Source organism: Coregonus lavaretus (assembly GCF_964263955.1).
Source record: "Coregonus lavaretus genome assembly, chromosome: 25".
Lineage (NCBI taxonomy): Eukaryota > Metazoa > Chordata > Actinopteri > Salmoniformes > Salmonidae > Coregonus > Coregonus lavaretus.
Window position 1 is genome coordinate 43,777,933 of NC_140012.1, and position 12,292 is coordinate 43,790,224.

Consider the following 12,292-nt stretch of genomic DNA (forward strand, 5'->3'; position numbering starts at 1 on the left):
GATGGTGTGATGACCCCTCAGGACAGGAAATGAGGATGGTATGATGACACCTCAGGACAGGAAGTGAGGATGGTATGATGACCCCTCAGGACAGGAAGTGAGGATGGTATGATGACACCTCAGGACAGGAAGTGAGGATGGTGTGATGACCCCTCAGGACAGGAAGTGAGGATGGTGTGATGACCCCACAGGACAGGAAGTGAGGATGGTATGATGACCCCTCAGGACAGGAAATGAGGATGGTATGATGACACCTCAGGACAGGAAGTGAGGATGGTATGATGACACCTCAGGACAGGAAGTGAGGATGGTATGATGACACCTCAGGACAGGAAATGAGGATGGTATGATGACACCTCAGGACAGGAAATGAGGATGGTATGATGACCCCTCAGGACAGGAAGTGAGGATGGTATGATGACCCCTCAGGACAGGAAATGAGGATGGTATGATGACACCTCAGGACAGGAAGTGAGGATGGTATGATGACACCTCAGGACAGGAAATGAGGATGGTATGATGACACCTCAGGACAGGAAATGAGGATGGTATGATGACACCTCAGGACAGGAAATGAGGATGGTATGATGACCCCTCAGGACAGGAAATGAGGATGGTATGATGACACCTCAGGACAGGAAGTGAGGATGGACAGGACAGGAAGTAAGCTTAATATCCTTGTCATCTATCGCCCTCCAGGTTCCCTTGGAGAGTTCATCAATGAGCTTTGCGCCTTGATAAGTTCCTTTCCTGAGGATGGCTCACCCTTCACAGTTTTGGGGGATTTCAACCTCCCTACGTCTACATTTGACTCATTTCTCTCTGCCTCCTTCTTTCCACTCCTCTCCTCTTTTGACCTCACCCTCTCACCATCCCCCCCCACTCACAAGGCAGGCAATACGCTTGACTTCATCTTTACTAGATGTTGCTCTTCTATTAATCTCACTGCAACTCCCCTCCATGTCTCCGACCACTACTTTGTATCCTTTTCTCTCTCGCTCTCCTCCAACACTACTCACTCTGCCCCTACACAGATGGTAACGCGCCGCCGCAACCTTCGCTCTCTCTCTCCCACTACTCTCTCCTCTTCCATCCTATCATCTCTTCCCTCTGCTCAATCCTTCTCCCTCCAATCTCCTGATTCTGCCTCCTCAACCCTCCTCTCCTCCCTTTCTGCATCCTTTGACTCCCTGTGTCCCCTATCCTCCCGGCCGGCTCGGTCCTCCCCTCCAGCTCCGTGGCTTGATGACTCATTGCGAGCTCACAGAACAGAGCTCCGGGCAGCGGAGCGGAAATGGAAGAAAACTAAACTCCCAGCCGACCTGGCATCTTTTCACTCCCTCCTCTCTACATTTTCTTCATCTGTTTCTGCTGCTAAGGCCACTTTCTACCACTCTAAATTCCAAGCATCTGCCTCTAACCCTAGGAAGCTCTTTGCCACATTCTCCTCACTGCTGAATCCCCCCCCCCCCTCCTCCCTCTCTGTGGATGACTTTGTCAACCACTTTAAAAAGAAGGTTGACGACATCCGATCCTCGTTTGTTAAGTCTAATGACACTGCTGGTCCTGCTCACACTGCCCTACCCTATGCTTTGACTTCTTTCTCCCCTCTCTCTCCAGATAAAATCTTGCGACTAGTGACTGCAGGCCGCCCAACAACCTGCCCGCTTGACCCCATCCCCTCCTCTCTTCTCCAGACCATCTCCGGTGACCTTCTCCCCTACCTCACCTCGCTGATCAACTCATCCTTGACCGCTGGCCATGTCCCTTCCGTCTTCAAGAGAGCGAGAGTTGCACCCCTTCTCAAAAAACCAACACTCGATCCCACTGATGTCAACAACTACAGACCAGTATCCCTTCTTTCTTTTCTTTCCAAAACTATTGAGCGTGCCGTCTTTAGCCAACTCTCTTGCTATCTCTCTCAGAATGACCTTCTTGATCCAAACCAGTCAGGTTTCAGGACTGGTCATTCAACTGAGACTGCTCTTCTCTGTGTCACGGAGGCTCTCCGCACTGCTAAAGCTAACTCTCTCTCCTCTGCTCTTGTCCTTCTAGACCTGTCTGCTGCCTTTGATACAGTGAACCATCAGATCCTCCTCTCCACCCTCTCCGAGCTGGGCATCTCCGGCGCGGCTCACTCCTGGATTGCGTCCTACCTGACCGGTCGCTCCTACCAAGTGGCGTGGCGAGAAGCTGTCTCCGCACCACGTGGTCTCACCACTGGTGTCCCCCAGGGCTCAGTTCTAGGCCCTCTCCTTTTCTCCCTATACACCAAGTCACTTGGCTCTGTCATATCCTCACATGGCCTCTCCTATCATTGCTACGCTGACGATACACAACTAATCTTCTCCTTTCCCCCTTCTGATAACCAGGTGGCGAATCGCATCTCTGCATGTCTGGCAGACATATCAGTATGGATGACGGATCACCACCTCAAGCTGAACCCTGGCAAGACGGAGCTGCTCTTCCTCCCGGGGAAGGACTGCCCGTTCCATGATCTCGCCATCACGGTTGACAACTCCGTTGTGTCCTCCTCCCAGAGTGCGAAGAGCCTTGGCGTGAACCTGGACAACACCCTGTCGTTCTCCGCTAACATCAAGGCGGTGACCCGATCCTGCAGGTTCATGCTCTACAACATTCGGAGAGTACGACCCTGCCTTACACAGGAAGCGGCACAGGTCCTAATCCAGGCACTTGTCATCTCCCGTCTGGATTACTGCAACTCGCTGTTGGCTGGGCTCCCTGCCTGTGCCAGTAAACCCCTACAACTCATCCAGAATGCCGCAGCCCGTCTGGTGTTCAACCTTCCCAAGTTCTCTCACGTCACCCCCCTCCTCCGCACACTCCACTGGCTTCCAGTTGAAGCTCGCATCCGTTACAAGACCATGGTGCTTGCCTATGGAGCAGTGAGGGGAACGGCACCTCCGTACCTTCAGGCTCTGATCAGTCCCTACACCCAACCGAGGGCATTGCGTTCATCCACCTCTGGCCTGCTGGCTCCCCTTCCTCTGCGGAAGCATAGTTCCCGCTCAGCCCAGTCAAAACTGTTCGCTGCTCTGGCACCCCAATGGTGGAACAAGCTCCCTCACGACGCCAGGACAGCGGAGTCACTCACCACCTTCCGGAGACATTTGAAACCCCACCTCTTTAAGGAACACCTGGGATAGGATAAAGTAATCCTTCTACCCCCCCCCCCCAAAAAAAAAGTATAATTGTAAAGTGGTTATCCCACTGGCTATAGGGTGAATGCACCAACTTGTAGTCGCTCTGGATAAGAGCGTCTGCTAAATGACGTAAATGTGCCCTTGAGCAAGGCACTTAACCCTAATTGCTCCTGTAAGTCGCTCTGGATAAGAGCGTCTGCTAAATGACTAAAATGTAAATGTAAAATGAGGATGGTATGATGACCCCTCAGGACAGGAAGTGAGGATGGTATGATGACCCCTCAGGACAGGAAGTGAGGATGGTATGATGACCCCACAGGACAGGAAGTGAGGATGGTATGATGACACCTCAGGACAGGAAGTGAGGATGGTATGATGACCCCCTCAGGACAGGAAGTGAGGATGGTTTGATGACCCCTCAGGACAGGAAGTGAGGATGGTATGATGACACCTCAGGACAGGAAGTGAGGATGGTATGATGACACCTCAGGACAGGAAGTGAGGATGGTTTGATGACCCCTCAGGACAGGAAGTGAGGATGAAAACGATTAAAGGATTCCCTGATGTATACAGAGGTGTGTGTGTGATCCCAACACCCCAGTGTGTGTGTTCTTAGATGCTCTGTGTGTGTGTGTTCCCAGCTCCTGTGTGTGTGTGCTGCCAGATCGCTCAAGAATGACTACAAAATTGGACATCTGTGCCTGTCTTGAGGACGTCGGGAAATGCCTTCAAAGTAGGGTTGGGTGTGGCTACGGTGTTGTAGACGGGGGAGGTGGATGGGCGTAATCCAATGACTCTGGATCCCGAATTAGCGTGTTCAATCTCAGCAGTAGACAGTCCTTTCTGTTTGGCTCTGTCCCAAACCTTAAAGCTGCTACACATAAGAGTTTTTAAAAATTACATTATAATTTCTGCAGAAAATGTCTAAATATATCTATTGCTAATAGTCATATCCTCCTATTCAGACCAAGTCATGTCCTCCTATTCAGACCAAGTCATGTCCTCCTATTCAGACCAAGTCATGTCCGTCTATTCAGACCAAGTCATGTCCGTCTATTCAGACCAAGTCATGTCCTCCTATTCAGACCAAGTCATGTCCGTCTATTCAGACCAAGTCATGTCCTCCTATTCAGACCAAGTCATGTCCTCCTATTCAGACCAAGTCATGTCCTCCTATTCAGACCAAGTCATGTCCTCCTATTCAGACCAAGTCATGTCCGTCTATTCAGACCAAGTCATGTCCGTCTATTCAGACCAAGTCATGTCCTCCTATTCAGACCAAGTCATGTCCTCCTATTCAGACCAAGTCATGTCCGTCTATTCAGACCAAGTCATGTCCTCCTATTCAGACCAAGTCATGTCCTCCTATTCAGACCAAGTCATGTCCTCCTATTCAGACCAAGTCATGTCCGTCTATTCAGACCAAGTCATGTCCATCTATTCAGACCAAGTCATGTCCTCCTATTCAGACCAAGTCATGTCCTCCTATTCAGACCAAGTCATGTCCTCCTATTCAGACCAAGTCATGTCCGTCTATTCAGACCAAGTCATGTCCGTCTATTCAGACCAAGTCATGTCCTCCTATTCAGACCAAGTCATGTCCTCCTATTCAGACCAAGTCATGTCCTCCTATTCAGACCAAGTCATGTCCTCCTATTCAGACCAAGTCATGTCCTCATATTCAGACCAAATCATGTCCGTCTATTCAGACCAAGTCATGTCCTCCTATTCAGACCAAGTCATGTCCTCCTATTCAGACCAAGTCATGTCCTCCTATTCAGACCAAGTCATGTCCTCCTATTCAGACCAAGTCATGTCCGTCTATTCAGACCAAGTCATGTCCGTCTATTCAGACCAAGTCATGTCCTCCTATTCAGACCAAGTCATGTCCTCCTATTCAGACCAAGTCATGTCCTCCTATTCAGACCAAGTCATGTCCGTCTATTCAGACCAAGTCATGTCCTCCTATTCAGACCAAGTCATGTCCTCCTATTCAGACCAAGTCATGTCCTCCTATTCAGACCAAGTCATGTCCGTCTATTCAGACCAAGTCATGTCCTCCTATTCAGACCAAGTCATGTCCTCCTATTCAGACCAAGTCATGTCCTCCTATTCAGACCAAGTCATGTCCTCCTATTCAGACCAAGTCATGTCCTCCTATTCAGACCAAGTCATATCCTCCTATTCAGACCAAGTCATGTCCTCCTATTCAGACCAAGTCATATCCTCCTATTCAGACCAAGTCATGTCCGTCTATTCAGACCAAGTCATGTCCTCCTATTCAGACCAAGTCATGTCCTCCTATTCAGACCAAGTCATATCCTCCTATTCAGACCAAGTCATGTCCTCCTATTCAGACCAAGTCATGTCCTCCTATTCAGACCAAGTCATGTCCTCCTATTCAGACCAAGTCATGTCTGTCTATTCAGACCAAGTCATGTCCTCCTATTCAGACCAAGTCATGTCCTCCTATTCAGACCAAGTCATGTCCGTCTATTCAGACCAAGTCATGTCCTCCTATTCAGACCAAGTCATGTCCTCCTATTCAGACCAAGTCATGTCCTCCTATTCAGACCAAGTCATGTCCGTCTATTCAGACCAAGTCATATCCTCCTATTCAGACCAAGTCATGTCCTCCTATTCAGACCAAGTCATGTCCTCCTATTCAGACCAAGTCATGTCTGTCTATTCAGACCAAGTCATGTCCTCCTATTCAGACCAAGTCATGTCCTCCTATTCAGACCAAGTCATGTCCTCCTATTCAGACCAAGTCATGTCCTCCTATTCAGACCAAGTCATATCCTCCTATTCAGACCAAGTCATGTCCTCCTATTCAGACCAAGTCATGTCCTCCTATTCAGACCAAGTCATGTCCTCCTATTCAGACCAAGTCATGTCCTCCTATTCAGACCAAGTCATATCCTCCTATTCAGACCAAGTCATGTCCTCCTATTCAGACCAAGTCATGTCCTCCTATTCAGACCAAGTCATATCCTCCTATTCAGACCAAGTCATGTCCTCCTATTCAGACCAAGTCATATCCTCCTATTCAGACCAAGTCATATCCTCCTATTCAGACCAAGTCATATCCTCCTATTCAGACCAAGTCATATCCGTCTATTCAGACCAAGTCATGTCCTCCTATTCAGACCAAGTCATGTCCTCCTATTCAGACCAAGTCATGTCCTCCTATTCAGACCAAGTCATGTCCTCCTATTCAGACCAAGTCATATCCTCCTATTCAGACCAAGTCATGTCCTCCTATTCAGACCAAGTCATGTCCTCCTATTCAGACCAAGTCATGTCCTCCTATTCAGACCAAGTCATATCCTCCTATTCAGACCAAGTCATGTCCTCCTATTCAGACCAAGTCATGTCCTCCTATTCAGACCAAGTCATATCCTCCTATTCAGACCAAGTCATGTCCTCCTATTCAGACCAAGTCATGTCCTCCTATTCAGACCAAGTCATATCCTCCTATTCAGACCAAGTCATGTCCTCCCATCTATTTTCACGAGAAATTGTTTATTTTGGAAAATGTCATTATTTTGGCAGCAGGTAGGTAATGCATCATTATTATTTGTGTGAGATTGTGTGTGTGTATGTGTGTATGTGTGTGTGATGGATATCTGTATTATGTACCCAACCCTGTTCCTCCATCCATTCCTTGGTTTCGGATGTGTCCTGAAAACACCCCGTACACACAAATGGACAAAAGATGAATCATTCAACAACTTGCAATCTACAGCATGCATGAGTGTCTGACTGTCATACACTATATCATATAGCATATATTCCAATATTAAGTCACTTTCTTTATATCCACACAATGAGGTTAGTTACTGTTGTAGAAAGGTTCATATAATTTATTTAGAAATGGTACAGGTTCGGTCACACCCCAAATTCACGTTTTCTGCTTTTGTTGCCCTCAAACATTTCCCCAATGCCCCCCCCCCGTTTTCTTTCAAGCATTTCATGTACACATGTTCACAGGTGTTTATGAGAGTTCTACAGTTACCTTGTTGTTGTTTGTGAGGTTTCTAGAATGTTCTCTTGGCTGATGTGAGTGAGGCACTGTGGAATATGTAGTCGGGAGGAATTGTGGGACATGTGAGTAGCACTCTGGTGCCTTTACACAGAAACGTTATGCCAGAAATCATTCCTAGAGCTCATCTACTCTCTTGCCGTCTGTGAACACTGCGTGTGCGTGAATGATGGATGTATCTATGCAGGCCTTGTTGGTTACGGTGGTGGTACAATGATAAGTGTGTGAGAGGAAGGGATTCTATTGACATGGGGGGTCCTGTATGGCTGAGATATTTAATAAAGAAATGCGGATATGGTATATCAACTTATTACTGGATGTTAAAAAGAGAGCTCCTCCCCCCCACTCTACTTCCATTTTGTTTGATTGTATACCACCTCTGGCCTGCTGGCTCCCCTACCTCTGCGGAAGCATAGTTCCCGCTCAGCCCAGTCAAAACTGTTCGCTGCTCTGGCACCCCAATGGTGGAACAAGCTCCCTCACGATGCCAGGACAGCGGAGTCACTCACCACCTTCCGGAGACATTTGAAACCCCACCTCTTTAAGGAATACCTGGGATAGGATAAAGTAATCCTTCTACCCCCCCTTACCCCACCCCACAAAAAAAATAACATATTGTAAAGTGGTTATCCCACTGGCTATAAGGTGAATGCACCAATTTGTAAGTCGCTCTGGATAAGAGCGTCTGCTAAATGATGTAAATGTAAAATGTAAATGTATATTATTTTCCATAACAAATATAGTATGGCTTTCAGAATAGAAAATAATAGATAGAACACACAGTGATGTTTTGTCGGTAGTACTTCACTCTTTCTCCTCTTATCCCGGCGCAGCCTGGCGAGCATGTGACAGGAAACAAGAAGTCAACAAAGGGAAGAGGAATTGAGGCGTGGGTCACCTGACCTCAACTCTGTCTGTCCACTTCCTGTAAAGGCTGTGATAGGCCTGATGGTCTCTTGGTAAAGCTCCGTGTCGTCCTAGCAACAGGATCGGTGGGTAGCTGTCCGTCAGGCAGAGGGAGGAGGGGGCAGGGTTGGCCACAGCCAATCTGACGAGACAAGAGGTTGAGGGGTCAGCCAAGGTCAAAGTTCAAGATCACATGGAGGTCGCAGGAACCGCTGTCCAATCACAGCCACGTCCTCTGTGCATGCAGAGGTCAGAGGGCAGAGGTTAGAGGTCAGGGAGAGGAGCTAGAGGAGATCCATCCTTGTAAACGTGGATTCAGTCCCTCCATAGACGTCCCAAGGCCCCACAGGCGTGTGTGTTTACAGCCTAACAATGCTGCACTGTGGGCCTAGCTATCCCATAGCAACTGTTGCGATGGTGGCCAAGTAGCTATGTCCATCTGTCTGCCCCCTCTGCCTCAGCTGTAGCTCCTCCCACTGTAGCGTGTCACTTCCTGTACGTTCCCTAGAGTCTTGTGGCATTTCCATAGCGCCCAGTTTCATCATCATCATCATCTCTAGAAGGATTCAGTGTCTGTTCTTTCTTGTTGCCAAAACTCCTCTTAATATGGTTTAACTTGAAATTATCATCCACGTTTTATTCAATAAGAGAACAACTGCCAGGGAGGTTCACTAAAGGGATAGGTCTGTCAAAGATAGAGGAGAGAGAGGACGAGAGAGAGAGAGAGAGAGAGAGAGAGAGAGAGAGAGAGAGAGAGAGAGAGAGAGAGAGAGAGAGAGAGAACAACTCCCAGGGAGGTTCACTAAAGGGATAGGTCTGAGGAGGGCAGATGGACGGAGAGAGAGGGGAAGGTGAGGAAAGGAGGGATGGAGGGATTAAGGGAAGGGAGGATATCAATCTTTGCTGGCAGCGGTGAGTTGTTGGACAGGGAGTTGGAGCTGGAGGGGGTCCCTCAGACGCTTCAGATCTAACTCCACCTGAGGAGGGGGAGAGAGAGAGAGAGAGAGAGAGGGGGGGGGAGTGGAGAGAGACACACAGAGAGAGAGAGAGAGAGAGAGACACACAGAGAGAGAGAGAGACAGAGAGAGCGAGAGACAGAGAGAGAGAGAGAGAGACAGAGAGAGAGAGAGCGAGAGAGAGAGAGAGCGAGAAAAGAGAGCGAGAGAGAGAGATAAGAGAGAGAAAAGAGAAAGAGAGAGAGAGAGAGAGAGAGAGAGAGAGAGAGAGAGAGAGAGAGAGAGAGAGAGAGAGACAGATCATTATTATGCGTGCCTCTACATTTGACCCTTTGTGGTCAGAATATGTTTCAATCTAGATCCTAAAATCAAGTGTGTGTGTGTGTGTTCCTCCCTGCATTCTGCCTACCTCAGCGATAGCGTCCTTCAGTTGGTTGTACTTGTGGATGTCAAAGCGTTGTCTCTTTACCCCCTTATGGAAGAACAGCAGGTACTGTCTGTCCCTGGCGTCAGGATAGATGTACTCCTACAGGACGTGGGGGGAGAAAAATAAAGAAAGAGAGAGAGAGAGGGTGACGGAGGGAGGGAGGGAGGACTGTTAGAATAATAAACTAAAATACCTACTCAACAACCCTACTACATACAAACCCTAGAGAACCACTGTACAAAACTACAAATAACACAAAACACAGAAACAACCTATTCAAAACGCACAGACACTAGTCCATGGCCTGTGGGTCTGTGCCTGCCTATCTGCATAGCTTCTTACCTGGCGTAGCCTCTTACCTGGAGAAAGCTACTTACCTGGCCTAGCCTCTTACCTGGAGCAAGCTACTTACCTGGCCTAGCCTCTTACCTGGAGCAAGCTACTTACCTGGCCTAGCCTCTTACCTGGAGCAAGCTACTTACCTGGCCTAGCCTCTTACCTGGAGCAAGCTACTTACCTGGCCTAGCCTCTTACCTGGAGCAAGCTACTTACCTGGCCTGGCCTCTTACCTGGAGCAAGCTACTTACCTGGCCTGGCCTCTTACCTGGCGTAGCCTCTAACCTGGCCTCTTACCTAGCGTAGCCTCTTACCTGGCCTAGCGTAGCCTCTTACCTGGCCTGGCCTCTTACCTGGAGCAAGCTACTTACCTGGCCTGGCCTCTTACCTGGCGTAGCCTCTTACCTGGCGTAGCCTCTTACCTGGAGCAAGCTACTTACCTGGCCTGGCCTCTTACCTGGAGCAAGCTACTTACCTGGCCTAGCCTCTTACCTGGAGCAAGCTACTTACCTGGCCTAGCCTCTAACCTGGCCTCTTACCTAGCGTAGCCTCTTACCTGGCCTAGCGTAGCCTCTTACCTGGCGTAGCCTCTTACCTGGAGCAAGCTACTTACCTGGCCTGGCCTCTTACCTGGAGCAAGCTACTTACCTGGCCTAGCCTCTTACCTGGAGCAAGCTACTTACCTGGCCTAGCCTCTAACCTGGCCTCTTACCTAGCGTAGCCTCTTACCTGGCCTAGCGTAGCCTCTTACCTGGCGTAGCCTCTTACCTGGAGCAAGCTACTTACCTGGCCTAGCCTCTTACCTGGAGCAAGCTACTTACCTGGCCTAGCCTCTAACCTGGCCTCTTACCTGGCGTAGCCTCTTACCTGGCGTAGCCTCTTACCTGGCGTAGCGTAGCCTCTTACCTGGCGTAGCCTCTTACCTGGCCTAGCCTCTTACCTGGCCTAGCGTAGCCTCTTACCTGGCCTAGCGTAGCCTCTTACCTGGCCTAGCGTAGCCTCTTACCTGGCGTAGCCTCTTACCTGGCCTAGCGTAGCCTCTTACCTGGCGTAGCCTCTTACCTGGCCTAGCGTAGCCTCTTACCTGGCGTAGCCTCTTACCTGGCCTAGCGTAGCCTCTTACCTGGCCTAGCGTAGCCTCTTACCTGGCGTAGCCTCTTACCTGGCGTGTGAGTACGAAGTAGGAGTACATGGCCATGGTGGTGCGTGTGTGTCCCAGTGTGTGTGTGTGTTACAGTGTGTGTGTGTGTGTGTGTTACCTGGCGTGTGAGTACGTAGTATGAGTACATGGCCATGGCGGTAGCGTAGGTAATGAAGTAGGTGACAGGCTCCATGATGTCCCAGGAGTACTCCCACCAGGTGAGGCGTGCAAGGATCCCAAACTGGGTTGCCATGTAGGCCACGCCCCCCCACAGCACCCAGGTGGTACGACGCTCCGCCTTACGACTCAGCTCCTCCCTCACCTGGGATGGAAGGCCAATCAGAAAAACACATAAATAATAAGACACTTACACCTGTGGTCCTCTGTAGTTCAGTTAGTAGAACATGGTCCTCTGTAGTTCAGTTGGTAGAACATGGTCCTCTGTAGTTCAGTTGGTAGAACATGGTCCTCTGTAGTTCAGTTGGTAGAACATGGTCCTCTGTAGTTCAGTTGGTAGAACATGGTCCTCTGTAGTTCAGTTGGTAGAACATGGTCCTCTGTAGTTCAGTTAGTAGAACATGGTCCTCTGTAGTTCAGTTGGTAGAACATGGTCCTCTGTAGTTCAGTTGGTAGAACATGGTCCTCTGTAGTTCAGTTGGTAGAACATGGTCCTCTGTAGTTCAGTTGGTAGAACATGGTCCTCTGTAGTTCAGTTGGTAGAACATGGTCCTCTGTAGTTCAGTTGGTAGAACATGGTCCTCTGTAGTTCAGTTGGTAGAACATGGTCCTCTGTAGTTCAGTTGGTAGAACATGGTCCTCTGTAGTTCAGTTAGTAGAACATGGTCCTCTGTAGTTCAGTTGGTAGAACATGGTCCTCTGTAGTTCAGTTGGTAGAACATGGTCCTCTGTAGTTCAGTTGGTAGAACATGGTCCTCTGTAGTTCAGTTGGTAGAACATGGTCCTCTGTAGTTCAGTTGGTAGAACTTGGTCCTCTGTAGTTCAGTTGGTAGAACATGGTCCTCTGTAGTTCAGTTAGTAGAACATGGTCCTCTGTAGTTCAGTTGGTAGAACATGGTCCTCTGTAGTTCAGTTGGTAGAACATGGTCCTCTGTAGTTCAGTTGGTAGAACATGGTCCTCTGTAGTTCAGTTGGTAGAACATGGTCCTCTGTAGTTCAGTTGGTAGAACATGGTCCTCTGTAGTTCAGTTGGTAGAACATGGTCCTCTGTAGTTCAGTTGGTAGAACATGGTCCTCTGTAGTTCAGTTGGTAGAACATGGTCCTCTGTAGTTCAGTTGGTAGAACATGGTCCTCTGTAG

The 12,292-nt window shown here is 49.0% G+C and overlaps 1 protein-coding gene across 1 annotated transcript in view; it reads right to left on the reverse strand.

Annotated features, from left to right (window-relative positions):
- Nucleotides 1–7,006: 7,006 nt before the first annotated feature.
- LOC311100933 (calcium uniporter protein, mitochondrial-like) overlaps nt 7,007–12,292 on the reverse strand; it is a gene marked incomplete at its 5' end in the record, with an annotated part of 7,661 nt that continues 2,375 nt past the window's right edge. The window contains 3 exons of the mRNA XM_084141911.1: nt 7,007–9,092; nt 9,481–9,597; nt 11,094–11,297. Of these exons, the coding sequence (XP_083998037.1) occupies nt 9,009–9,092; nt 9,481–9,597; nt 11,094–11,297 (405 nt within the window). The remainder of the gene's footprint in view (nt 9,093–9,480; nt 9,598–11,093; nt 11,298–12,292) is intronic.